We start from the raw sequence: 26,732 nt of genomic DNA, 5'->3' as shown, positions 1-26,732 counted from the left end.
CGGCAAGTTATGGGCCTTATGGGCCAAAGGAGGGGACAGACCAACCCACAAAGGGGCTGGTGCGCCCCCTCCCTTGTTTGGCCAGCCCTAGGAAAGGAAAAGGGGGAGGGCTAGCCCCTCCTGCCTTTCCCTCTCATGGGAGAAAGGAAAGAGGGGGCGCCACCCTCCCCTGCCTTTCCCCGCACTCCAAATAAGAAAAGGGGGCGCGGCTTGGGAGGGACCCCAGGTAGGATTCCTCCTACTTGGGCGCCTCCTTTGGCTGCTCCTCCCTCCCTCCCACCTATATATATGTGGGAGGGGGCGCCTAGCACAGAACAGACAATTGCCTAGCCGTGTGCGGCACCCCCCCCCCCCCTCCACCGTTTACACCCCCGGTCATATTTTCGTAGTGCTTAGACGAAGCCCTGCGGAGATCACTTCACCATCAACGTCACCATGCCGTCGTGCTGACGGAACTCATCTACTCCCTCGACGTCTTGCTGGATCAAGAAGGCGAGGGATGTCACCGAGCTGCACGTGTGCAGAACGCGGAGGTGTCGTGCGTTCGGTACTTGATCCGTTGAAGCGCGAAGAAGTTCGACTACATCAACCGCGTTGTGAAACGCTTCCGCTTACGGTCTACGAGGGTACGTAAACACACTCTCCCCCTCGTTTCTATGCATCTCCATGGATAGATCATTGTGTGTGCGTAGAATTATTTTTTTGTTTTCCATGCAACGATTCCCAACACCTCCACACCACTCCAACGGAGACGTACTTCCCTTCAAAGGGAAGGAACTTCGGTAACACATCCTCGTCTCCACCGGCTCCACTTGTGGTTATCTTTTTCCTTTACTTTGTGCAAGCTATTGTTGTGTTGTATCCTTTGCTTGTGCTTGTTGTTGTTAGCATCATATAGGTTGCTCACCTAGTTGCACATCTAGACAACCTATTTGTTGTTAAACCTAATTTGCGAAGAAAACCTAAAAATTGTTAGTTGCCTATTCACTCCCCCCCCCCCTATAGTCAACCATATCAATCCTTTCAGGGCCGATAGTCGGGTTGGGATAAAATTTATCCACGAATATTACGGGTCGTTAAGAGGCCGAAAGTCACTTCGGACCAAAAATTGGCCCAAATGCAGCATGGGCCGTTAAATGGCCGAAACAGAAACCGGACCAAAAACGGCCCAATTCCACTAAGGGTCGTTAACAGTCCGAAACAAACATCGCGCTGAAATGGGTCAAACTGTTCAATGGGCCTTTAACAGGCCGAAATACAAACATGGCATTCAGTGGCCCAAAAGCATAGTGGGCTCTTAACGGGTTAGATCTGATATGGACCGCAATTTGGCCCAAAACATGGCACGCTGTTAACGGGCCGGCCCACTAGTATCTGACAAAATCTTGTGGGCCTTTGGCTGGGCCGACCTTTTTAACCTAAATGGGTCACTTTGGTCCGTTCCATGTCTCGGCTTTTCATTGGCGCGTCACAACCATTGGATGGATGACACATATGTCACAATGCCGAGCTGACACGTGGTTCCGTTGGCAAATGAGAATTTGACACGTGTAAAATCGTCATTGGTCCGGGCTGTTAACGGGTATCGGATCCAAAACCGACACCCGATAGCTTAACGGCGACCCATTACGGTGGATGCCACATGTCGGTTACCCTTGACGAAAACACTTCCATGACGCGCCATTTATCATCACGGAAGTGAACACTTCCGTGACAATAAATTGAGTATTGTCATGGAGCACCTCTATAATAGCACAGGCATGACTATCTTCATTCGGTCATAAAATCTTCACGGATATACATGCATGACAGAAAAAGTGACCTACTGTGACAAACAAGTATCATCACGGAAGTATTTTTTTAGTGTATGCTGACAAAGTCCACGGGGTATCTTGAAACGGGACATAGAGTACACTGGTACTGCTTGTGCAACAAACTTGACGAGCACATCTTTCCCTCCCAAGAGAGAATTGTTTTCATCCATCCCTTAACTTTGTTCCAAACACTTTCTTTGAGATATTTGAAAGCTCTATTTTTGTTGTTTCTAGACAAGTTCTCATTATGGACATTGAGTATTCCTTTCATCTCATCCCTGATAAGCTCAGAACATCCTTTACTAAAGAATACCGATGACTTGGAAAGGTTTATTTATTTTGTCCTGAAGCCTAACAATAAGTGTCCAACAACGAGGTTACCAAAGTTGCACCCTCACCTTCAGCCTAGACGAACAACAGGTTGTCATATGCAAAGAGTAAATGGCTCACCAGTGGTGCCGGTTCTTCCACTTTCATCTCACAAATATGAGATGGCCGATTCTTACTTTTTAAGAGGCACGAAAGGCCCTTTGCTGCCATCAAGAAAAGGTAGGGCAAGATTGGGTCTCCCAGCCGAATTTTCCTTGTAGGTCTAAATTCCTCGAGCTTCTTTCCATTAAACAGAACTGAGAATTTAACAGAGGTCACCATTTTTATCACAGAAGAGATCCAGACAGGTGCAAAACCCAGCTTGGTCATCATAACTTGAAGATGTTTCCATTCCAAACGAACCTCACCTACCTCTGGTTTGATCTGATCGCCTCGTGGGTCATTGCAGCGGGCGAGGGCCCAGGTTGGCCCTCACATAACTTCGTCAGTGGTTGTTTTGTATATTCAATGGTCGTCCTACAAGATTATATTCAATGGTCACACCGCGGTTTGACAGTCCAGGTTAGTATTTCCTTGACGGCCGGACATACATGCATGATTGTTTCCTTGTGTTGCTTGCGTAGTTGATCACGTCTCCCGGTTACCACAAATGTCAGCTTGACCTGCATTTCCACAGGCGTTGATTACCTTGCTCATTTCTGCTAAACAAATGGACACAAAGTGGTCAAAATTCTACTTCCTCTGTTCGCAAATATAATATGTTTTAGATATTTTAATATAAACTACAGACGAACTGAAATGAGCGAACAAACACACTAAAATATGTCTACATATATTCAATTTAGAAAAAATGTAACATTTTATATTTCTGAGCGGAGGGATTAACAACGATATAGCATCAAAAGCAGGAATGGATGCATGCATCCACCGCATGTTCCAAAAGCTCGCCTTGATTTTCTGATTAATTTTCGAAAAGTACGTGTGCTTGGATAGATTAATCTACTGAAACTAAATTATGCGGGCAGTTGCTCCGAAGGGCTCAAGGCCTTGACGCTGTCGTCGTCACAGACAGCATGCATGACTGCGACCAACCAACGATAATCAATTCAGGGGTAACTGCACGCATGCATGCATTTCACGTCGTCGCGGTGGGCGGCTTCTGCCAAAGCCGTCTCCTCTTTCTACCGATTATATTTGACAAGAAGCTAATCATATCATATGAAACCATGCACGCACGCATCGTCGACCGGGCTCGATCCTGTCCCCCTCCCCACATGACCTATATAAATACCTCGTGCGTCTGCTTGGGATTGCCATCATCAGTCCATCCCACACATTCGTTTCCAGGTTTGCTCAAGCAGCAGCTACCGTGCGTGCATAACTTGTGGCTAGCTAGCTTCTTAGCTAATCTCCGACGGTTCACGGTCGAGCTGAGCAGAGCTCGGTGAGTGGCGACGGCCGTCGGCCGACGATGGGTGTAGCTAAGACACCGGCGGTGCTTTGGTTACTTGGGGCGGTGTTAGTGCTGGGAGTTTCCGTTAGCCCTGCTCAGGGCGCCAAGACTCGCTACCACGATTTCTTTGTACGTTTGTTTGCATTTATTCCCATTCATCTTCTATACCTAAGTAGCTAGCCTCGACAAATCTATTTCTCTTAACATGTACACATGCCATCTCAGCATATCATAAACTTGCTTGTGGCGTTCGTTCATCATATTTTGCAGATTAAGGAGAGCAACTACACAAGGCTCTGCAAGGAGAGGACCGTCCTCACCGTCAACGGGCAGTTCCCTGGCCCTACCATCTACGCGCGCAAGGGCGACCTCGTCATCGTCAATGTCTACAATCAAGGCGATAAAAACATCACCATCCACTGGTAAGTTAGCTAGTTAGCCTGGCCGCTGGCCGTTCACTGCATATATATAACCATCCTTTCAGTTTGCATATAAGATTTGACCAAAGTCAAACTTGTAAAGTTCGACTAGCTTTATAGAAAAAGATATCAATATTCACACTATGAAATCAATACTATTAGATGCATGATGAAATTAACTTTCATATCATATAACTTTTATATTGTACTCCCTCCGTTCCTAAATATAAGTCTTTTTAGAGATTTCACTATAGACTACATACAGAGTAAAATGAGTGAATCTACACTCTAAAATATGCCTATATATATCCGTGTGTAATTTGTAGTGAAATCTCTAAAAAGACTTATATTTAGGAACGAAGGGAGTAGATGTTAATATATTTTTCTATAAAGTTAGTCAAACTTTACAGAGTTTGACTTTGATCAAATCTTATACACGGACTAAAAAGAAACGGAGGGAATATTTTCTAACGCGACATATGTACACAGGCATGGTGTGGACCAGCCACGCAACCCGTGGTCAGACGGGCCTGAGTACATTACCCAGTGTCCCATCCGCCCCGGCGGCAACTTCACCTACCGGGTTATCTTGTCCGAGGAAGAGGGCACACTTTGGTGGCACGCACACAGCGACTTCGACCGCACCACAATCCATGGCGCCATTGTCATCCACCCCAAGCTCGGAACCACCTTCCCCTTCGTGAAGCCACACAAGGAGATACCCGTCATCCTCGGTATATACTACTCCCTCCGTTTTAAATTACTTGACCCATATTTATCTAGATACAGATGTATCTAGACACTAAACAAGTATAAATACATCCGTATTTAGACAAATTTAAGTCAACTAATTTGGATCGGAGGGAGTAGTATATATACATTCGTGCTTCCATTAATTTCATCCATGCTTACAGTATAACTAAGCCAAGTTGTTGCTTGAATGTCCTTGACCTGATAAATTTGACCGCATGCATGCAGGTGAGTGGTGGAATGCCGATGTGAACCATCTACTCGAGGAGGCGGAGAGGATCGGCGGCGAGATCAACATCTCGGACGCGAACACCATCAACGGCCAGCCGGGGGACCTGTTCCCGTGCTCCAAGGCCGGCACCTACAAGATACCGGTGCAGCACGGCAAGACGTACCTGCTCCGGATCATCAACGCGGGGCTCTCCAACGACCTCTTCTTCAGCGTCGCCGGGCACAACCTCACCGTGGTCGGCACCGACGGCCACTACACTAAGCCGTTCGCCGTCAAGCACATCATGATCGCGCCAGGTCAAACCATGGACGCGCTTCTTGAGGCCAACCGCGGCGATGGCGGCCGGTACTACATGGCCGCGAGGACGTTCGCGTCCAACCCCAACATCGAGGTCAACAACAGCACCGCCACCGCCATCGTGGAATACATGGACGACGCACCGGGACGTACGGCCCCGCCGGAGTTCCCTACCAACCTTCCGGGCGTCAACGACATCGACTCAGCGACGGCGTACACGGCGCAGCTCCGGTCCCTGGGCAGCAAGGACCACCCAGTGGACGTGCCGAGGCAGGTCGACGAGCACATGCTCGTCACCATCGCCGTCAACGTGCTCCCCTGCGCACCCAACGAGACGTGCGGGGGGCCCGACGGCAACCGCCAAGCGGCGAGCCTCAACAACGTCAGCTTCGTGAACCCGTCCGTCGACATCCTCGGCGCCTACTACCGCTCCGTCCGTGGCGTGTTCGACGCAGACTTCCCCAACAAGCCGCCCTTCTTCTTCAACTTCACGGACGTCGACAACGACCCCGTCGAGCGCTGGGCCACCAAGCGCGGCACCAAGGTGAAGGTGGTGGAGTACGGCGCCGTCGTGGAGGTGGTGTTCCAGGACACCTCCATCCTTGGCGCCGAGAACCACCCCATGCACCTGCACGGCTTCACTTTCTACGTGGTAGGGAGAGGGTTCGGGAATTTTGACGAGCAGAAGGACCCGGCCACCTATAACTTGGTCGACCCGCCGCACCAGAACACCGTCTCCGTGCCCAAAGCTGGCTGGGCAGCTATCCGATTCCGCGCGGCGAATCCAGGTGAGTTTAACTTTATATTCAGCTTTAGGGCTATGCCTGTGAAATTCGTTGGAGCGAATTAATCAAGTGCCAATCTCTAATGTTTTGTGTATGTGCTCTTTTTAGGTGTCTGGTTCATGCATTGCCATTTTGATCGCCATGTGGTGTGGGGAATGAGCACCGTCTTCATAGTGAAGGATGGCAAGGCTCCTGAAGCTAAAATGATGCCTCCGCCTCCCAACATGCCTACCTGCTAAATAATCCACATGGAAAAAGACGGACATATGTAGCACAATCAAACCAGAAAATTATATTATTTAGTTGATTGATTTTCTAATTGCTGTAGTACATTCTCTATTATTTAAGCTTATATAAGCTTGTGTGGAATAAACGAGTCAGTTGACTCCCATGTGATTTTTCTTCTTATTTGGCTGGATGAGAAAAGTGATTTATTTAAAGTGTAAATGTTTTTCTAGTTATTCAGGAACTATATATGAATTAAATAATGCTTTATTATGAATTCAGGTTATATGCATGTGTTTTTTGTGAAGTGCTTCTGTGTGTGATTGTGCTCTGTGAAAGATATTATTCTTTGGTAATGGTGGTAGATTTTTTGTAATTGTGACTTGTTTGTGTATATGGTCAAAAGAGCTATATCCCTGGAAACCACCATTGACGAGCAGAAATCTAAGCCTATCAGTGGTGTATTAACTAATAGTGGCGGGTTGGGTTCTTGGCAGATCAATGGTTACATACTTACCACTAATGGATGAAAATCTAGGGCCTGTACTGATAGTTTAGCTTCACTGACGAGCCTGTAGTGATAGTTTAGCTTCGTTGACGAGCTGACGCATGTTGGTGGAGGGGTACTCTCCACTAACTAGAGGTCAATTCTTGACCAGACTCTGAATCCGGACGAGGATCCTCTACCGTACGGCAGGGTGCCATTCGACCACTGACATATGGGCTCGCTGGAAACCTGGCCCACATGTCAATGGCCCAACGGTATGCACCGTATCAGGGGAGTTGCTTCCCCCAAACCCATCACTACAGGATCTAAGGCACTGGCAGAGCTTAGTGTAGTTCTAAAGGGGGGGGGGGCATCCCCCCCCCCCCCCCCCCCCGACCATTGGACAATTCTGTCAAGGAAATAATGAATAGAGGGCTTAGATGGAAGAAGAATTACTATTTTGTTCCCTCAAATGTTCACTAGACCGGCTCTTATGCAGTAGTGGTGATATAGTGAAACTAAGGAATTGGATTGCTTTATTCCTTAAGATAAAAGAATGTCAAAATTCAAAACCATATATGGATAGTAGGATTCATTTGAAATTCCCAAACATGTGCTTAGGGCCTCTTTGGTTCATAGGATTTAGAAATCACAGAAATAAAAGAAACTAAAAATAGAGAAATGTGTAATAGTAGATGTTTGGTTGAGTCGCTACAAAAATGCAAGAAGTTTTCTAAAGATTTACATGTAAGTGATTGTTGCCATAAAACCAGAAAACTTCGGACTCGATGAAAATTTTCCTTTGAAATCACATACCAAAAATATAACATGTGAAACTCACCATGGTTTAACATAAATATTAGTATGGAATAAAGTCCTCCAACCAGAGAAGCCACAAGGCAAAGATGTATACTAAGAGCATCTCCAACAGGTGCGCTTCGCCTCGGCATGGTATAATTCTTTTACAACGTTAAAATAGTCTTTTTGTGCACGGGAGCGACGAAGAGGTTTTCCAAATGCACAAAAACACGGCGCCTAATCCGGCGGCCCCACCTACAGCAGCCAGATTTTGCAACCGAGGATACCGCTTTTAGCGCGTGCGGAGTATTTTCTGTGCACTCTATTTTACAGCGTCTGCTGGAGTGCTGTTTTTTTTTTGTCTCGACACAAAAACAATGGTTTTTAGCATGTGAGGCATTTTTTGGGCCCCTGTTGGAGATGCTCTAAAAATGTTAAAGTTTATCTACTAGCTTTACTCTGTGGGGAATCTACTAGCTTTACTTGACGCTAGGACCTTCCAAAAACAAACCAATTTGCCACAACTCCTCCATTTCTTATTGATTTGGTTGGCGCTTTAGATGGTAAAATACTAAAAAAAATCAAAATACTTCACAGAATAGTACAAGTCGGGCAGACAGCTCAGCTGAAATGGCCGAATAGCTTGTGAGATACTCCCATCCTAGGGTTAGGTTTCATTGTCAAACTGTCGAAGCGATGCCTTTCAGCAGTATGTAAAGAGGGGCATAATTAATATTACAAGGGCATCCATGAACTACAGCAGCCATGTATTTTAAATCATTGACCATCCAGAGGGTGGCAGGCAGAGAGACAAGGTGAACTCTCTTAACCCAAGACAATGCTACAACATAGGCTTGCTCATGGTGTAAACAAAAAGGTTACATGGGATGCCCTCAAATGGCATCCATATACAACATTACATATAACTCTACAAAATGAACTAACACTATGATCTGACATCCTTGAAAACACCACCTCTCTCCATCTCCGCAACAATCTCTTTCAAGGCAGGCACTTTGCTAGCTAAAGTTCTGTACAGTCTAGAATACCTGGCTCTTGTGCCATCGGCGGATCGTGCAAGGGCAAGCAGGCTGACTGCTTCAGGCAATTGCTCAAACACGCCTTTCATTTCCTCAAAGCCCATCTCTGCAAGAACAGATGGTCTTGGAACAACACGGATTACCTCGCCACCTTTAGGTTCCTGGACTCGTTGATCAGCCTTGATAACCAGTTCACAGCTCGAATTTGCTCCACATTTTATGATGAAAGGTGCTGTCGTTCCGGTGTTAAACTGCAATACGTTCCACTGTGAAACTTCGCTCTCTCCCAGCGTGTTGGAATTCGAGTTGGGGTCAGGGGCAGGATCATCGGGGTCTTCTTGCAGTGACTGTACACATACATGTTAGTGTTGCATCAGCTAAAGTTAATGGAATATAACTGAGACTTGGTGTTTGGGCCTTGGCATTACAAGTGAGCAGTCAGCTGGGATTCATATAAGCTAGACCCTATCTCACAATGCATAAACTATATTGAAAAAAGAAAAACAATTGTGTCTTAAACAATTCGTGACTACCACCACCAATCAGCTGGGATTCATACTTGCAAAATGTAAAGGTGGTCCACATCCTAGTGTATGTACAGAAACCCAAAGAGAGTAATGATTAGTTAACCTAAATATAAAGTTGAAATTTTGCAAGTCAGAAGTTACAAAAGAGATCTACGATTTAGAGAGAACTATCTTGCAAAGAAACAAAATCCTAAATCTTTTTATCATAACCCCATTTCTATTTGAGGGGTCGAAAATCAATAAATCATACTCTTTCTTTCAGGGCAAAGATTATCAGATACTCCCTCCGTCCCAAAAAGCTTGTCTTAGATTTGTCTAGATACGGATGTATCTAGATACATCCGTATCTAGACAAATCTAAGACAAGCTTTTTGGGACGGAGGTAATACTATGTAAATACTAGTACTACTCTATCATTCAGGGCAAAGATTATGAGATACTATGTACATACCTCTACAACATTGCGTGCATCCGTGATCTGCTTCTGAGCACATGGATGATCAATGTCAAGAAGAGAAGGCATCTGTGCCAAGAGGTCATCCAATGATTCTAGCAATGCTTTCTTTTTCGATTTTCGTAATGGTCTTGTAGAGCTTTGTTTAATTACTTCCTGATGTCCAAAAATGAACAAGTATGGTGTTAGAAAACATGTCTCTCAGTATAAAACATAAAAGGCAAAACAAATATAGGCACAAATGATTAGCATCAGACCTTGACTTGTTTTAAGATGTTGTCTAGAGATATGAGAGATGCTAATCGTGCATCTTCAGCAGCAGTTGGAGGATTTCGGATAGGTGAACCACCTTCTTCTTTGGTTAACAAGGCAGTATCAGTCCGCATTTGTTGCATGATCTGGTAAGAGTATGACAAGGGTAAGATGCCACAAGTAAAACTGTCGAATTAAATAGTTTAAATGTACGAAGCTACAAAAGGAGTGTGGTAACGTGACTTCATCATACATCAACGTAAACCCCCCCAAAGGACTTGCTTAGTGAGTTAAAGAGAAACTTATTCTATCACCAAAATTTGAACCACAGATCATGTTTACGCTCTTCATTCATAAATTTGAGAAGTCCATCGAGTGAAGTGTACCAAGTGCAACACATGAAAGTAAATTTTGTGAGGGAACTACATGTACCTTTCTTCTTTTATGATCGACGGACTCCAGAGCAGAGCGCAGCTTACTGACATGAACAGGATCATCAGCCTCCTCTGTTGCCAATGTGCCAGCTATGTCCTGCAATATTACGAAGGATAAGAGAAACAATTGTACTGAATTTGTTAGACCAGAATGTGAGACGGGTAAATAAAACCTTCAAGTGTTGTAGCTGTGATGTGTAAACACGCTTGCTGTACTCAGATAACAGCTGGCCTAGAGCATCAGTGCTTGGGGGCTGCGCTGTACCAAGGCCAGCCATCCATCCATCCATGATAGCTGTAGATAACAATTCAAGTTGCCCAGTAGTTCCTCCAGCAACATCTCCACCAGTTACAGATAGAAAATCAAAGTTCTCTGCAAGCCATGCTCGGATTTGGCGTTGTAATTCACCAGCAGGTGTGTGAACAAAAAGAGCAGCCAAGGCTTTGTTTCCAATTGCAAAAGCCTTCGCTTCCTCGGTAATTTCCCGAAGCTTTCCTCCAGTGACATGTTGTCTCCAAGTCTCCTGTCAAATGTAGCACTAATACCAATTACTCAATGCTAGCACATATTCAAATAGGTAAACCATCTAGAAGCATGGCAAGCCCTTCAGATCGTTCAGTGGCAATATATCAGCATAACATGTCCTAGCCTGACATATTAAGCATCACTATGATGACCAAAAACCTGCACTTGAGTGACCATGCCAGCAATAAAGCATAGGAACCCCATCAGAACTAACTCCTACTACAAAAGTTAACCGCAGATATATCCAAAATGAAATAGATCTAACAGTAACATATGCAAGCAATTTGCAGTGGGAGTGGTATCTCTGCAACAACTAAAGGAGAACAAGACATACCTCCTCAATCCCACGAAGCTTCAGAACAATCGAGGAGAATTTTGATTTCTTTTCCTGTTTAATGTTAACCTTGAAACCTTGCACATTTTCATCAATCAAGGCAACCCGTGAAACATGATCATGGTGGTAACCAGGAGACCTGCCAGGACTACTTCCCCTGCTAGAACCTCTGCTCCGACTAGTACTATTTGATTTCTCCAGAAAACGTTCAATTGGAGAAACCTTGAAGGAACAAATGGACAAATACCCTAACCCAATTAGTACCAAAGGATGGGGCCTCTTGGCTTAAAATAAAATAATAGATAAAAGCAAGACAGCGACATTGCACCTTGATGGACTGAAGTTCTGGGGACCTAGCAAGCAAAGATCTAATGTATAATATCCGGACCCTTGAAACTAGCATGGTATCCATAACTTTTCTTGGTTCCATTTTGCGAATGAACGAGAAGACCGCATCTCGGATCTCGGCAAGTATCTCATGCTCCCTAGCAGCACCTGCTTTGATAACTGCAGCCAATACCTGGAAGCATATCATAATTACATAGTCGCTCATGAATGGAAATCAACATTCACTATGACAGGAATACCATGAAACTGAAATAGACTAGGCTTTGACATACCTAATGTAGCCTATAATAAACAGTTAAAAAAAGCTGAGGATTTCAGAACTCAGACAGTGCTCAAATCAAGGAACTGTATAAAATCCCATATGAACGCCTGGCCGCTTAATCAAGACACCACACAGCACATCACAATCTCTAGATATTCCCATGAAAGAAAGATAACAATGACTAGCATCACTGCGCTGAAAATGAAAATCGGGTGGTGGTATCTGCTTGTCATGCAAAATGTAGGCAGCTGTCAAAGTAGGGCTTTGGACATATTATACTGATCTGGATTTTGTGGTGATTCGCATCAACTCTAACCAATCGGCACCATTCTTCTACCTAGACGAATTAGGGACAAAATGCATTGGACATCAAAAGATCAAAATCAAAACAAATTCACAACTTGGACGCACCGTACCCATCCAACTTCTTTACAGAGTTGTATCAGTTAGTGCCACAGCCAACCTAGTAAAATGAGAACAGGAATCAACTACAAAACTACAAGCAGCATCCTGACAGGTACTGGATTTTCAAATCCTCTCTGATCCCATAAATCACCTAACAATCCAATGACCGTCTGATGGAACTGGACGTTCTGAATGGGTCATAGCTTTAGTGGATGGCCGGTGACCATAACAAAACAACAATGAAATGATAAATATGCAAAACCAGCTTTTAACAATGGAAGAATAGAACTCTTATAAGTACAATTGAAATATTTTGTGTTGATTTAGCAGTACTGACCAGCATCAAAAGCTTATTTGCACCATCAGCTATTGCAGCAAATCCCTCAAAGTGGTTAGGATCAAAATCCATCAGTGCCGAAGTCAGGTACTCCCCAGCAGGTGTAGTTTTTGCTAACTCATTGCTTGATTTCACTATAGCTCCACTGTTTCCAGTTTTGTCCTGAGACATTGTTGCTGGAAATACATCTGGTGATTGAGTTTTGGCACTGTTGCTCCTGCAAATACAGTTGTAAATGGAACATGGTCGGATACATTTTTTATTTCAAAAAACAGTGAGATTGACTGATTGCACATGTATGCATAGTAGCATTTACCTGCCTATATCCCTTCCCTGAGCATTAGTTGCTTGGTTTGAAGACGGACTTGGAGCCTACAGACAAATATTACTGCATGAGAACATTATAAGCTTTATAGCAAAATTTGCAAACACAGCTTTTCTAAACTATTTGCAAAATAGAGTTACTGACAGATCATAAAGAGAAATGCTATCGCAATGAGTGCTTATATAAAACAAAAGCTTCTTGGCACAGCTCACGTTGACACAGTACACTGAAAGACATTGAGAACAAAACAAGAATGGTGAAGTTAAAAACTCATGTGGAGTTTCTGCATTTGCTACGTTGAACAAGCTCTCTTTTATAAAGGACAAGTGAGGGCAGATTAGAAGATATGCAGTTAACAGTTCGTATTAATTCTAACTTAAAGTGGAAAAGGGAAGAAGGAACAATAGGCAAGTAAGATATACAAACAAATGTCACATTCCCAGGTCATTCCAAGGTAGATGGATAAAAAAATCATCACACCATAAGGAATGGAGGATCATGATCATCACTCGCAAAGCCACACGTGGAGATTGAAGAAAGTAGAATTTTAGTTCCTTGTGGGGTGCAAAAATGCCTGAACATGCACTGCAGCATCAAGGGACAGACAAGACAAAGTGCCAGAAATGACTTATCTTTAGAGCTTTTCACAAGCACTAAAGGAGTCCAGGAAATGGGACAAACTGAATTAAAAAGGGCCCAACAGTTGAATAAAGTGAAGGTATTCAAGGACACCTGAGGAGAGCTTGCTAATCCCGATTTCTCTGTAAGTCTGTCGAAGAGCTTCTCATTCTCCTCATGCAGTTTCTACATTAATCAAGGCAATGTTTCAAAAGTAAGACATTAATCAAAGCGCAGAAAATGAAGGCCAACGGTTCATAAAACCAAATGAACTAGAAACTTGACTTGTCTTGGCTTAAATAAATATAAAGAATAGAGAAATCATACACGCCCGTAACACACAGAACTCCAAAAGTAGTAAACTTATAGCAAATCTATCAGAATACAATTTAACTGGATGCAAACAAGTCTCGTCTAATTGGTGTTGAACATCAGGTGGTACATGATACCAATAGAGCTGTTAGCACTAAGCTAGCAGGTCTCCTAATCTGAGTATAGAAATCAGATTCATGATAAATAAGTATAGGTTTAAGATCCTTTTTATATATAATCTTGCTTTATTATGCATGAGAACATGAATACAACCAACAGTGTTCTATAAAACTGTCTTCTCAAATTTGCACCTTGTACAGGTATGATGGAAACTCCTAAGCTGAATGCAAATGCCTTTGAAATTGACAGTGAGAGCGCTCGTTGCTCACACGATGATCAGTTTGACCAATTAAAATTGCATTATTAGTTGCTATTAGTGGGTGGGAAAGAACTGGTAAAAGAAGTCCAGAGACACCACTAATTAGTCACACACTCAAAGTTGAGGTAATTTTTTGTAATTACGTAAGTATATAATTCAAGCAAAAATCTCACATTTGCATGAGGTGGAACAAATAATACTTGGTAATGAAAGATAATTAAAGTATCAATACCTCAATAAGGGCATCCCTCTTTGCTAACTCCTCTTCAAGCCTTTTGGTCACTGATGACGACTCAGCAGTTGATTCCATCATCTTTGGGGTTGAAATAACTGAAGCAGATTCAGATCCAATTGTTGATCTTGCATCACTAGAGTTCAGAGCGTCATTAAGTTGAGACTCAATGGACTTAAGTTTTGCCTGTAAATTGTAGGAACAAAATAAGCATGCAAAATACAAGTGGGTATTCGAATATATAAAAAAATTGGCTTTCTAACCATACTACGGCAATTAGTTAACACTCAAATCTCACCAGCAGATGCACAAATAGTAAAACTCGGGTAGCTATACACTACTATTGAATAGTGTGACAAAGAAGCTGGTCGTAACCACATTATAGTCCCTTATGGCCAGATTAGGAAAGGAAGAACCAGATTAGATGCCAAGTTATGATACAATTTAGTTGGGCAAAAGAGAATGTTAATGAAGTTTTTTTTTTGTGGGGAGAATGTTAGTAAAGTTGAAACATGGTATAGCCAGAATGAGAGTCCAAAAACATCTACATGATGATGGCATGGTGAATAAAAACCCAAGGATGAACTGCACTCTGTTGCATATACTTATACCATTATACGTGAACGTGAGTGGAATGCTAAAAAAATGCATTATCTTGCAGCATGAATTTTTATGGCTGCACTGTAAGAAGCTATCAAATGCTAAAAAAATGCATTATCTTGCAGCATGAATTTTTATGGCTGCACTGTAAGAAGCTACCACATGCCATAGATATTTTTTCATGGAGCCAACACATGCTAAATAGAAATGCACCACCATTTTGAAGGTTGTTGCTTTACATATTTACATTGTCCAAGACTATACATCAAAAGCCACTAGCTAAATTGAGTGAAAGAATCATACACAACACAAAAAATGACTAGCTTTTTTAGTGAACATATTAACAATAGCATTAATCTCACCCGCAAAAAAAACAATAGCATTAATCAAGAGAATTTTTTGAAAAGGGAGACACAATAATTTCAAGAAGAAATATATGTTGATAATAAGCAAACATATTAACATTTAACCTGTAGCGATTGAATTGTTAAATCGCGTTCATGCATCTTAATTTTCTGCTCTTGCTCAACTTCCAAAAGACGAGAAATCTGGTCCCTTAGCTGATTGTTCTGTTCTTTCTCAATCTTGTGCTTGTCAGCGAGCATTAAATTTTCAGACTGCGATAGATAAGAAGACAACAAAAATGTCAATCACCTTCAATGTTTAATACTACAAGACTGCAGGTTGGGTATCCAAAAGATTATAAACTGAACTACACTTATGAGTTAGTACATCCTAGAATAACATCTGAATGATATATTAGCAACATAAATTACTGAAGATTGAACAGAGATGCACCATCAACATAAATTACTGAAGATTAAACAGAGATGCACCATCAGCATTACTGTAGCTTTTCCACATAAAGTTGGAATTAATCATCCCAGGACTAGGATATATTAAAACTAGTAACTCCCGAATCGCCCTGTATGTTTCTCAATAGATGTTATTTCAGACAATGGCCAAATACACACATTTGACCATTACGTTTTTACTGGCTGTTACTAAAAGTTGTACAAGATACTATGATATCCAAGTACCTCTGATGACAAATTACTAATATAACTACAAAACTAAACTTTTTGTCAATATTAGTGTCAAAGATATAAATGTTCATGTACATGCACTCTTAAATAATATTTATTTGGACACACTTTTTTTTAATCAAACAACAGGGGCCTCAGTAAAATAACTGTCCAAATGGTCATAATTGACTGTATTTAGCTTGGCATTAGTTTGATTCAGAGCAGTAGTATGGGTAGTATTGACCTTCAGGTCAGTTTGTAGTGTAGAAGAAACTCTCCATGCCTTCTGCACTTCGTTGAAGAGCAGTGTGCATTGGTCATTGGCCTCTGAGAGAGAAAGTTTCAACCCTAAAACTTCTTGTTTCAAGTCCGAAACCTCCTTTTCTTTCTCATGCAATTCTTTACGTGAATCATTCGCCTATGAATAAAATAGGAACATGGTTAAATGGCTATAAGAGTTAAAATGGGACCATGCAAATATCGATCAAACCCATACCACATCTCTCCATTTCTTGATAGTATCACGATTTCCAAGGCTCAATTCAGCATTTCTTGCTCTGGCCGAAAAACTGAGTGTGGACAAAGTTCTAGACAAATTTGAAGCACTTGGACTTACATGCACAACCAACAAAATCTTCGAGCTGCTTCCTGCACGAACGAAGAAACGTAAAACTAAGAATGGTATTGGTAGGAGGTGGAAGCTTCCTTTTGGTCTTACTACATCTGTTTTATGCTAAAGGGAACCATTTTCCCTTCGGCCTGTATTCAGATAGACAAATATACATTATAAGCAGCGCCCTACAATTATGCCCGCTTTAGGCACTTAGGCGTCAGGGCGGTTGGTGCTCGTCTTAGGTCACCTTACCACAAGTGTCTAATCACTCTTTTCCTAGTTATATCATATGAATGGTAGCATCAGGTAATTGCATTGGTCAATAAGAGTAATAGGGCATAAAAGCTACTAGTGTTTTTCCATCATATGTTGATTTCACATGCATTACCATTTCTTAATGTGTCAAACAGAAGGGGGCTTACATCACCAAACGGATGGGTAACAGACTCTGATTTTTACGAAGCAGATGCATTTCCATTTCCATGAATCAACCATGCATTATCAAACATGTTATGACGACATATCCAGTACCATCCTCCTTTCCAGTATTGTGGTATACACTTTCCAAATTGCAATTACGCAAACATGAAAAATTCCATGAAAGGTTAAGATGGTAAGGGTCTCATATGGCCTTACATCATTTTAAACTACGTAATTAAACACAGTAGAAACTGTGAGAACAAAAACAGATGAGAGTATAAGATATACTTCACTTAATATTAATTATATTTCATCTTTTATTACAAATTCTTAGGAGTAGTTAGTATTTTGTGTTCTTATCATGTGGATTATTTGTATCAAAATTATGAAGCATGGCACATTGATTTTGCCCTACAATCTCCTAAAAACAAATTGTTTCACATTTCTTTTGGGGGGGGGGGGGGGGGGTATGGACGTATGGAAGGGGGCATCAGATGGATACACCCTCCGTTAGCACTTTGGTTGCAACCAACCAGGAACAGACTCTATTGCACTTAGGACAAAAAATAATTAGAGTATAGCCCTTACGGAGAAAGAAACTATTTACCAAGAGAGTCAGCTAAGATTTGTACAAGTCTTGAATTCCCAGACAGAACAGGCTCTTTCTTTGCACTTAAAGAGGCCAAAGCATCACCCAACCTATGCATAACAAAATTGAGAGCACTTTTATATAAAATAAAAGGAAAAACATAAATGCATTAACAAGAAATGAATATGCGCCATTGAGATAAGCCACTGACAATCAAATCACCAATGAGGAAATGATCAGACTAAACAGAAAACAAGGAACACAGAGTCATGCTACTTACGCAGAAAGTGACTTTGAGACGTGCAAACAGTCTGTTACATTATCTCTATTGGCATCCTCCTCAAGAAGGCATTCGCTAGCTGGCAAATCTACTAGAGAAAGCTTACTGTACAGATGTTCTCCTGTTACATAATTTCTGTAGTGTATATGGATGGTAATAATCCTGAAAATAAAAGGAATATTTTTTAGTACTCCGTAGAAAAGTTAGTGCCGTGAATGAAAATAAAAATTAAAAAATTATCCAAACAGTGGCTTGTGACAAAAAGTTTCATAGTTACATTGGCAAGAGCAGGGAGCAACAATAGAGAAGGCAATATTAAGTTTCTTCAAAAGTAATGAACCCAGAACACCAAATAATAGTCTGTTTCATCTTCAAATAGGCACCAATGAAGATTTAAATATTCAAAACCTACGAGAGACACTAAGTACCAGAAAAAGGATTAATGCGCCACCAAGGAATAATGCCCTTTTCAAAGATTTATCTGACAAATGTACTAGGGAGTACAAACCAGATATTACATTCATCATTGCATCACAAAAAAGATATTTGACCTAAAAAAGAACAATGTTATGGGGTATGGATGGAGGGAGACAATAGCACTTATTGACATACAGGTGAGATACGATGGCCTTCGTCGAATGTACAGATTGGTTTTGAAGTGCTGTCTTTAGGGCTCCAGAAAATTCCAATGGATTTTCAACCTTCTCCTGCACAAGTTCCACGAAGGATTCTTGCACACCCATGCGGACTTTCAGGGTTGTGCTTCTAGATTCTGACAGCAAATCCCGGACCTGTCCGAAACGAACAGATGCAATTAGGCTGCTGTGATACCAACTATTCAAGGAGAGTGCAGTCATATTCACTTGACACGGAACAACAGCCAAGTGATCATTTGTAGAATTCCACTGACAGAATTGTATTAGTACCTGATCATTGTAGAGTTCACAGGCAGTAAAATAGAAGTTAAAGTGTGATGTGGAAGTAGTATCTGAGTTTGAAAGATCAAATAGTTCCTCAAAGCATCGGAGATACAAACCACGATCATGGCTAGATCCTTCCTGAAAAGAAAGCATGGAAATTTCAGTCAAAGAGTAGTGCATCTATGAATTTAAATAAACATTCAGTCAAGAGCATAGCAAGAACGTAAGCTCCTACGTCTTGTTTTGCAGTACCTGGGATCAGATCTTATCAAACAATAAAGTAATTCTGAGAAACAGGTGCTGCCCTAAAAGTGCACTAAAATATTACAATTAGCCATTGAAGTTATAAATAATAGTGCTGTTTGAGAAGCGTCGTTGCATTCCTTTGTGAACAAGTGATCGACGCTCATCATTCTAATGGCTCTCAATACATTAGTTGCATTTTTTTTCTTTGTTAGGAGACACGAGTTACATGATTGAGTAAGATATATATATTCTAACATACAATCACAGGTTGATAAAATAGACTTTGACTATTGCACCTCGTAAGAACTCAAAGGGTGACAGATTTCATAATGCATGTACCTTTAAGAAAAACCAAGTTAGGCTCCATTCATGGTTTCAGTGCCATGCACTGTGCTATGGGCTTGTCATAATGAAGATATTTGCCAATACCAACATGTTATTATTTTTATAGTATATTTCTTGCAAACAATTCAGAGGGAGCAAGAATGGCATCAATGCAACCTAAACATTCTGTAACTTAGAATGTGTAATTTCATGAAAAACAATTATAAACACATCAGAGTAGATGAAAACCAGTGTATGTGTCTTTCCAGAGCGGCTTTGACCATACGCAAATATGGAGATATTGTACCCATCCAAGGCAGACTGCACAAACGGTTGAACATCGTGGAAAAGTTCACCTTGAAATCATTTGAAGGACAGAATCAGTGTAAGAGTTGTAGATATTACAAAAATATATTGTCGCGCAGTCTAGCACTTATTAATTGCATCCTGCATGGCCCATCATCAATCTTACCTTGCCCAATGTGGGGACCATATACCCTGTCAAACTCATAATCCTTCTTAGGGTTTGTAAGAGACTCATCTCCAGTGTTTACACGGATAGTAAAATCATCTGGAAACTCAACCGCTGATGGACCCTCATCTTCGAATAATGGTCTGCTACGGCAGAATACTTTGACATTGCCTGAAAGATGTTCATAATTATGACTGACGCTAAAAAGACTCCACACACAAAGATGAGTCGTGTGTGTAAGTCAGGCAGTATAGAACATAGTAGAGTACCTTTCAAGGTCAATAAGTCATTGAAAAGTCTTTTCTTCTCATGAATCAAAGGAGTGATTCTAGTTTCAGTTTCAAGTGCAGCTTGATCTACAGCAGCAAAAGATATAATCTCAGGTAACAATGGAAATTATATTACAAATAGATGAGTAACAAAACAGAGCAAGTTGCAACGCATGAAAAGCATGATTCTCTATCTCTTCTGACTATGTACAGTGTGTGATTGGGGGGAAAAAGTGTCCTTAGAACATGATATGATCAAACAACATCCAAAGTCGGTTTGTTATGTCGTTTTAATGCTCAGGGGATAATTTTATTACCAGTGGCTTCATACAGTTACTGTTTGTGGTCACAAGATTATAGAATGTACTTAACTACTTAAGGGACTTATATGTGCTATTCACTGTAACTGCAATACGTCCCAGCTCTTTCAAAACAGAGCGTGAGTACATGAATATAAGAGTTGCACATAACCCACCCCGTAATTTATAAACAGGGAATCATTATATTACAGACACCGGCAGCCATATTATGCTCGCTATGTACCAATGAGAGAAATTTCACTGGAAGCATATAGCTTATTCCAGGAGCCTTCAAAACACAGTACCAACCAGCCCAGCAAAACCACTATCATAATTAACATTAACAAGCCTAAAGGACAAGGAAAATATAAACAACTAGATGTTTATAAATGATTAAACAGGACCCCCTCATTAACACAGGGGAAACGAGGTTAATACTTAACTGAACACCATGAAGAGATATTGAACTTACCTAGTTTCCGAGTTCTATCTGCAAGAAACCCAAGATAGCGAGTGACACGGCCCAATTTTGCATTAGAATACTCAAGAAGGTCACTAGCTTCTTGCCTAAGTTCCAAGCAGTCCTCTCTAGCAAGCTACAAGTGTAATTTATAAAAGTGAGTTTTAAGAAATGATCAAATACCAACACAAGCAGGAACAAGAGAAAAACATGAAGTGAACACGTAATATCATGCACATCAAATCATGTTGATTTGACACAATCATCATAACTCTGGTATTTGCATCAATTAGCAAGAATAGTTTCCTGGAATTTTTCGTGTGAAGGCAAAATTATGAATAACATTGAAAGCGCCGACAGTATTATCCTGCTCAAGTTTGTTTGCACTCCTCATTCCTAGTGAACAGGTAACGGCATCGCCTCCCAATGTGGTTCCAGTTGAGTAATTTCAGTTCCTCTAAATTGATGAAAATCATAACAGCCATTCTTGTCCTCGAATAAACTAAATGAATACAATGTTGGAGCCTGTCGTCCCACCATGGTACTATCTCATGTTGAACTAACACCAGTAACAGAAACACATTGCCCCGCATATACCTATAGCCTCCTCAACTCAACGCATTATTAATAGCTGAGCATAGCCAGACTTGGTTCCTCAATCAAATAAATTTCAAAATTATAAACCGTATATGCAACTAAACTGCAAGTTCAAGCTCTAGGTCCAACAGAGAACCTTGGCTGACACTCCCCAACAGATGGAGCAAAGGCAGTATTGAATCAAAGCAGTGGAATCAGCACGCGTCCCAATCCTCTACCTCAGCCGGCTCATTGATGGATGCGTAAACCCAAAATGCAGGAATCCGCTGAGGCGGCGCGAAACACACGGCAACATCCCCCGCTCCAACGACCCCACCCAGCTAATTAATTAGCCCCATCCCCCGGACAAAAACGAGCTGGGACCGGACACCACAGGCCGCACCACTCAATCCACAAGCACGGAGCGGAGCAAGCACCTGGACGCTGTCGGCGAGCTGGTCGAGGCGGTCGGCGACGGGCATGGCGCCGGACGCGCGGGGCGCCCCCTCGGAGGAGCGGGACACCATGGCCGTCGGCGGCGCCCTGGGCATGGCGGTGGGCGTCGCCAGCGGCGTCCCGGCCGCCGGCGTCCGCGGCTGGAAGCCGGGGAGGTCCCACGACCAGCCCCCGCGCGCGTCCGCCATTGGCGCCGCGACGACCGGAAACCCTAGATCGAGCGCGGCTGTGGTTTAGGGGGCCGCGGGGGCGGGGGGAGGCGGACGAGGCGGTGGTGGTGGTGGTGTGGTGGACGGAGTGGAGGGGGGAGGGGGAGACGCGGCCCCTATTCCTCCTCAATCTATCGCTTCGGAGGGAGGGAGGACAGGGGCCAGAAGTTTTTCCGCTTTCGCATTTTCCGCGGCGTTGTTTTGTTCCCCTCTCCTTGTTCCGGGGGCGGGGGTCGCCCCGCCCGGCCCGATGGGGAGAGCCTTTTGGCATCATCGGTTTTTGCTCTTGGCTCGGCTGTGGTTTGAATTCGCTCGCCGGGGCCCTGCCCCGCCCCGCTGCGGGACCGTGGGAGGATAAATGCTCGGGGTACCCCGCGATGGGATTTATGTTTGGCGGCGACCAAACGCACGGAGGCATTGATTGGGGTATGAGAAAAACACCTGCGTGGAGTAAATGAAACCGTGCGGCCGAGGGAGGAAGTCAATATAAACTGGGAATGATGCCTTCCAGATTTTCAAAGGATAACGAAAAAAGGTCGCTCTCTCTTGTTTGGTTCAGACATCGTTTTAGCTTTTTGATTGATGAAGAAAAACAGAAATGGCAAAATGAAAGCTATGTCGTTGTGGATATTTTTGTATGAAAATGTATGTCAGCCCTAGAATATTGCCAGGTTAAAGACCTACTCAAAAACTGCCCTAGAACAGTTTTGTGTTATCCCACTACTTCTTTTTTTCTTATGAAAAGAAGTCGTGGTCGCTAGTACAAAGATCAAATGATGGAATGCATGCCTCCTCCTATTTTGAATCAAATTTTGACTACCAATCTAACTAAGCAGATATTGTAGGCATCTCCTCGTCTTTAGATGAAAAAATGGGTAGTATAACTGTTTGTTCACTCCGGACCTGTATACATGCCCCATCTTATTTGGAGTCAAATTTTGACCACCGACTTAACTAGAAAAATATGAGCTCTATGCCCTAAAATTTATACCATTGGATTTGTATCCAAAAGATGTTTCCAATGTATACATTTTACTGAAGGTAACTCGTTTTTTTTCCTGATGGTCAAAGTTTGACTAATAATACGAGGGGGCATGTATTCTGGTTCGGAACAACTAGAGAAGGTATGCATAAAAATAGTATAAGATATGAACTTTACATGCTTCATCGGAGCCTGTGGGTTCGCCTTTCCTCTGCCTGCCGCTTTGGCGGCCGGTGGTGGGAAGGGGAATCTCAGTGCCTTCGCTCTAGTTTGTAGTTAGGGTTTTTTAGTCCTCGCGGGTGCGACGCTCAGGCGGATGGCGGCTCTTCTTAGAATTTGTCCTCCGAGCTCTGATCCTCCTCGAGTTCGTTTGTCTGAACGTAGTCGACGGAGCTCCAGCGTAGATTCATGTCGTCTCTTTCAGGCGGTGAGGTTAGTGTTTCTGGAGATTTGGTCTCAGATGCTTCAGATATATGCAAGGATTCAACAACGAAGACTGCAACTCCAGGGCGTTGAGGTTTAGGGGCACACGTGTACGAAGACTTCCCGACTGTTATTGACAAGATCAAGCCGGCTCCGATAAGGGAGCGACGACAGTGGGGCGGCGGCGGCTCGTTCTGGAGGCAGTACCGGTTGTTCGATGCTCTCAAAATCTCAATGTATTTATTATGTTTGAGATGCTTTGTATTTCCGATGAACTTCTATAATAGATCTAATCCATTTTGTGGAAAAAAGAACACATGCCCCCACGTGCTATTAGACAAACTTTGACCATCAAGAAAAATATCATGATAAAAATGTTAAATTGATTGTAGTACGTCATTCTATAAGGCGATGGTTAACCAATATTTAGATAGGCGTACCATTGTTCTATGCAGTAGGTTTGGAAGAATGTGAAGAGTGAGGTAAATCATACTTCCTTGGGATTTTCAAGTACATAAAGTCCAAAATCCAATTTTCCTCTCCATGACGGCAAACCTTCTGAATTTTTGTTGGCTAAAATGCGTCGAATTCATTTGTGTGAATACCTACAAAGCAATTAAAACTGCTCACAAATGAATCATAGTAATTTTGGTAAGAAGCTTACCGTAGCATCTAGCATATATTATTTGTTAAAGAGTCTTCTCTTTGCTTTAGTCACTGGATGTTGGACTTGCATTGAAGGAAATATGTCCTAGAGGCAATAATAAAGTTGTTATTTTATATTTTCTTATATCATGATAAATGTTTATTATTCATGCTAGAATTGTATTAACCGGAAACTTGATACATGTATGAATACATAGACAAAACAAAGTGTCCCTAATATGCCTCTACTTGACTAGCTCGTTAATCAAAGATGGTTAAGTTTCCTAACCATAGACGTGTGTTGTCATTTGATGAACAGGATCACATCATTTGACAAGACCCATCCGCTAGCTTAGCACTATGATCGTTTAGTTTATTGCTATTACTTTCTTCATGACTTATACATGTTCCTATGACTATGAAATTATGCAACTCCCAAATACCGGAGGAACACTTAGTGTGCTATCAAACGTCACAACGTAATTGGGTGATTATAAAGATGCTCTACATGTGTCTCTGATGGTGTTTGTTGAGTTGGCATAGATCAAGATTAGGATTTGTCACTCCGATTGTCGGAGAGGTATCTCTGGGCCCTCTCGGTAATGCACATCACTATAAGCCTTGCAAGCAATGTGACTAATGAGTTAGTTGCGGGATGATGCATTACGGAACGAGTAAAGAGACTTGCTGGTAACGAGATTGAACTAGGTATGGTCATACCGACGATCGAATCTCGGGCAAGTAACATACCGATGACAAAGGGAACAACGTATGTTGTTCCGCTATTGGTTATTGGCCGGAGATGTGTCTCGGTCATGTCTACATAGTTCTCGAACCCGTAGGGTCCGCACGCTTAACGTTCGATGACGATTTGTATTATGAGTTATGTGATTTGATGTACCGAAGGTTGTTCAGAGTCCCAGATGAGATCACGGACATGACGAGGAGTCTCGAAATGGTCGAGACGTAAATATCGATATATTGGAAGGCTATATTCGGACATCGGAAAGGTTCCGAGTGATTCGGGTATTTTTCGGAGTACCGGGGAGTTACGGGAATTCGCCGGGAGAAGTAATGGGCCTTATTGGGCTTTAGTGGAGAGAGGGGAGAAGGGCCAAGAGGTGGCACGCGCCTCCCCCCTGCCCAAACCGAATTGGACAAGGGGTGGGGGCGCGGCCCCCCTTTCCTTCTCCCTCTCCCTCTCTCTCCTTCTCTCCTACTCCGAATAGGAAAGAGGAGGGGGATCCTACTTGGATTAGGGAGTCGTAGTAGGATTCCCCACACCTGGCCCTCCCCCCTTGGGCCGGCCACCTCTTCCCTCTCCTCCTTTATATACGTGTCCAGGGGGCACCCCAATGATACACAAGTTATTCTTAGCCGTGTGCGGTGCCCCCCTCCACAGTTTTACACCTCGGTCATATCGTCGTAGTGCTTAGGCGAAGCCCTGCGCCGGTAACTTCATCATCACCGTCACCACGCCGTCGTGCTGAAGAAACTCTCCCTCGGCCTCAACTGGATCAAGAGTTCGAGGGACGTCACCGAGCTGAACGTGTGCAGATCGCGGAGGTGCCGTGCGTTCGGTACTTGATCGGTTGGATCGCGAAGACCTTCGACTACATCAACCGCGTTACTTAACGCTTCCGCTTTCGGTCTACGAGGGTACGTAGACACACTCTCCCCGCTTGTTGCTATGCTTCTCCTAGATAGATATTCTGTGATCGTAGGCAAAAAAATTGAAATACTACGTTCCCCAACAGTGGCATCCGAGCCAGGTCTATGCGTAGATGTTATATGCACGAGTAGAACACAAAGAGTTGTGGGCGATAATAGTCATACTGCTTACCAGCATGTCATACTTTGATTCGGCGGTATTGTTGGATGAAGCGGCCCAGACCGACATTACATGACCGCGTTCATGAGACTGGTTCTATCGCCGTGCTTCACACACAAGTGGCTAGTGGGTGTCTGTTTCTCCAACTTTAGTTGAATCGAGTGTGACTACGCCCGGTCCTTGTTGAAGGTTAAAACAACACACTTGACGAAAAATCGTTGTGGTTTTAATGCGTAGGTAAGAACGGTTCTTGCTAAGCCCGTAGCCGCCACGTAAAACTTGCAATAACAAAGTAGAGGACGTCTAACTTGTTTTTGCAGGGCATGTTGTGATGTGATATGGTCAAGACGTGATGAGATATAAATTGTTGTATGAGATGATCATGTTTTGTTAAAGTTATCGGCAACTGGCAGGAGCCTTATGGTTGTCTCTTTATTGCATAAGATGCAAGCGCCATATAATTGCTTTACTTTATCGCTATGCGATAGCAATAGTTGCAAAAGCAATAGATGGCGAGACGACCATGTGACGACACGTTGATAAAGATCAAGATGATGGAGATCATGGTGTCATGCCGGTAACGATGGAGATCATGACGGTACTTTGGAGATGGAGATCAAAGGCACAAGATGATGATGGCCATATCATGTCACATATTTTGATTGCATGTGATGTTTATCTTTTATGCATCTTATTTTGCTCAGTACGACGGTAGCTT

The 26,732-nt window shown here is 42.8% G+C and overlaps 2 protein-coding genes across 2 annotated transcripts; one reads left to right on the top strand and one right to left on the bottom strand.

The window, feature by feature from the left end:
• The first annotated feature begins 3,536 nt into the window (after positions 1-3,536).
• On the top strand, positions 3,537-6,618 carry LOC123170083 (putative laccase-9). The gene is made up of 5 exons (XM_044587926.1): positions 3,537-3,726; positions 3,868-4,019; positions 4,506-4,750; positions 4,995-6,083; positions 6,189-6,618. The coding sequence occupies exons 1-5, from the start codon at positions 3,616-3,618 to the stop codon at positions 6,317-6,319; spliced, it is 1,728 nt and encodes a 575-aa protein (XP_044443861.1). The 5' UTR covers positions 3,537-3,615; the 3' UTR covers positions 6,320-6,618.
• Positions 6,619-8,205: 1,587 nt separating this feature from the next.
• LOC123169792 (kinesin-like protein KIN-14L) lies at positions 8,206-22,320 on the bottom strand. The gene is made up of 23 exons (XM_044587667.1): positions 21,906-22,320; positions 20,905-21,028; positions 20,134-20,220; positions 19,865-20,035; positions 19,642-19,748; positions 18,829-18,960; positions 18,515-18,693; positions 17,903-18,064; positions 17,641-17,732; positions 16,497-16,648; positions 16,245-16,418; positions 15,446-15,592; positions 14,376-14,561; positions 13,567-13,638; positions 12,826-12,881; positions 12,510-12,726; positions 11,486-11,677; positions 11,158-11,379; positions 10,471-10,821; positions 10,296-10,394; positions 9,869-10,009; positions 9,609-9,767; positions 8,206-8,977 (listed from the first exon to the last, which is right to left on the bottom strand). The coding sequence occupies exons 1-23, from the start codon at positions 22,110-22,112 to the stop codon at positions 8,537-8,539; spliced, it is 3,870 nt and encodes a 1,289-aa protein (XP_044443602.1). The 5' UTR covers positions 22,113-22,320; the 3' UTR covers positions 8,206-8,536.
• Positions 22,321-26,732: the final 4,412 nt, after the last annotated feature.

This window comes from Triticum aestivum, chromosome 7D, assembly GCF_018294505.1.
Source record: "Triticum aestivum cultivar Chinese Spring chromosome 7D, IWGSC CS RefSeq v2.1, whole genome shotgun sequence".
In the NCBI taxonomy this organism is placed as follows: Eukaryota; Viridiplantae; Streptophyta; class Magnoliopsida; order Poales; family Poaceae; genus Triticum; species Triticum aestivum.
The sequence above is the reverse complement of the archived record's forward strand: the minus strand, read 5'-3'. Positions and strand labels throughout refer to the sequence as shown.

Excerpts from the sequence above, each read along its gene's own strand:
- LOC123170083 (XM_044587926.1), top strand. The coding sequence starts at position 3,616 with ATGGGTGTAGCTAAGACACCGGCGGTGCTTTGGTTACTTGGGGCGGTG. Across the intron at positions 4,020-4,505 it reads AAAAACATCACCATCCACTG|GCATGGTGTGGACCAGCCAC; the intron begins GTAAGTTAGCTA and ends ATATGTACACAG. Across the intron at positions 4,751-4,994 it reads GGAGATACCCGTCATCCTCG|GTGAGTGGTGGAATGCCGAT; the intron begins GTATATACTACT and ends GCATGCATGCAG.
- LOC123169792 (XM_044587667.1), bottom strand. The coding sequence starts at position 22,112 with ATGGCGGACGCGCGCGGGGGCTGGTCGTGGGACCTCCCCGGCTTCCAG. Across the intron at positions 19,749-19,864 it reads TGGTCCCCACATTGGGCAAG|GTGAACTTTTCCACGATGTT; the intron begins GTAAGATTGATG and ends AATGATTTCAAG. Across the intron at positions 18,065-18,514 it reads AAGGCCATCGTATCTCACCT|GATTATTACCATCCATATAC; the intron begins GTATGTCAATAA and ends TTTTATTTTCAG.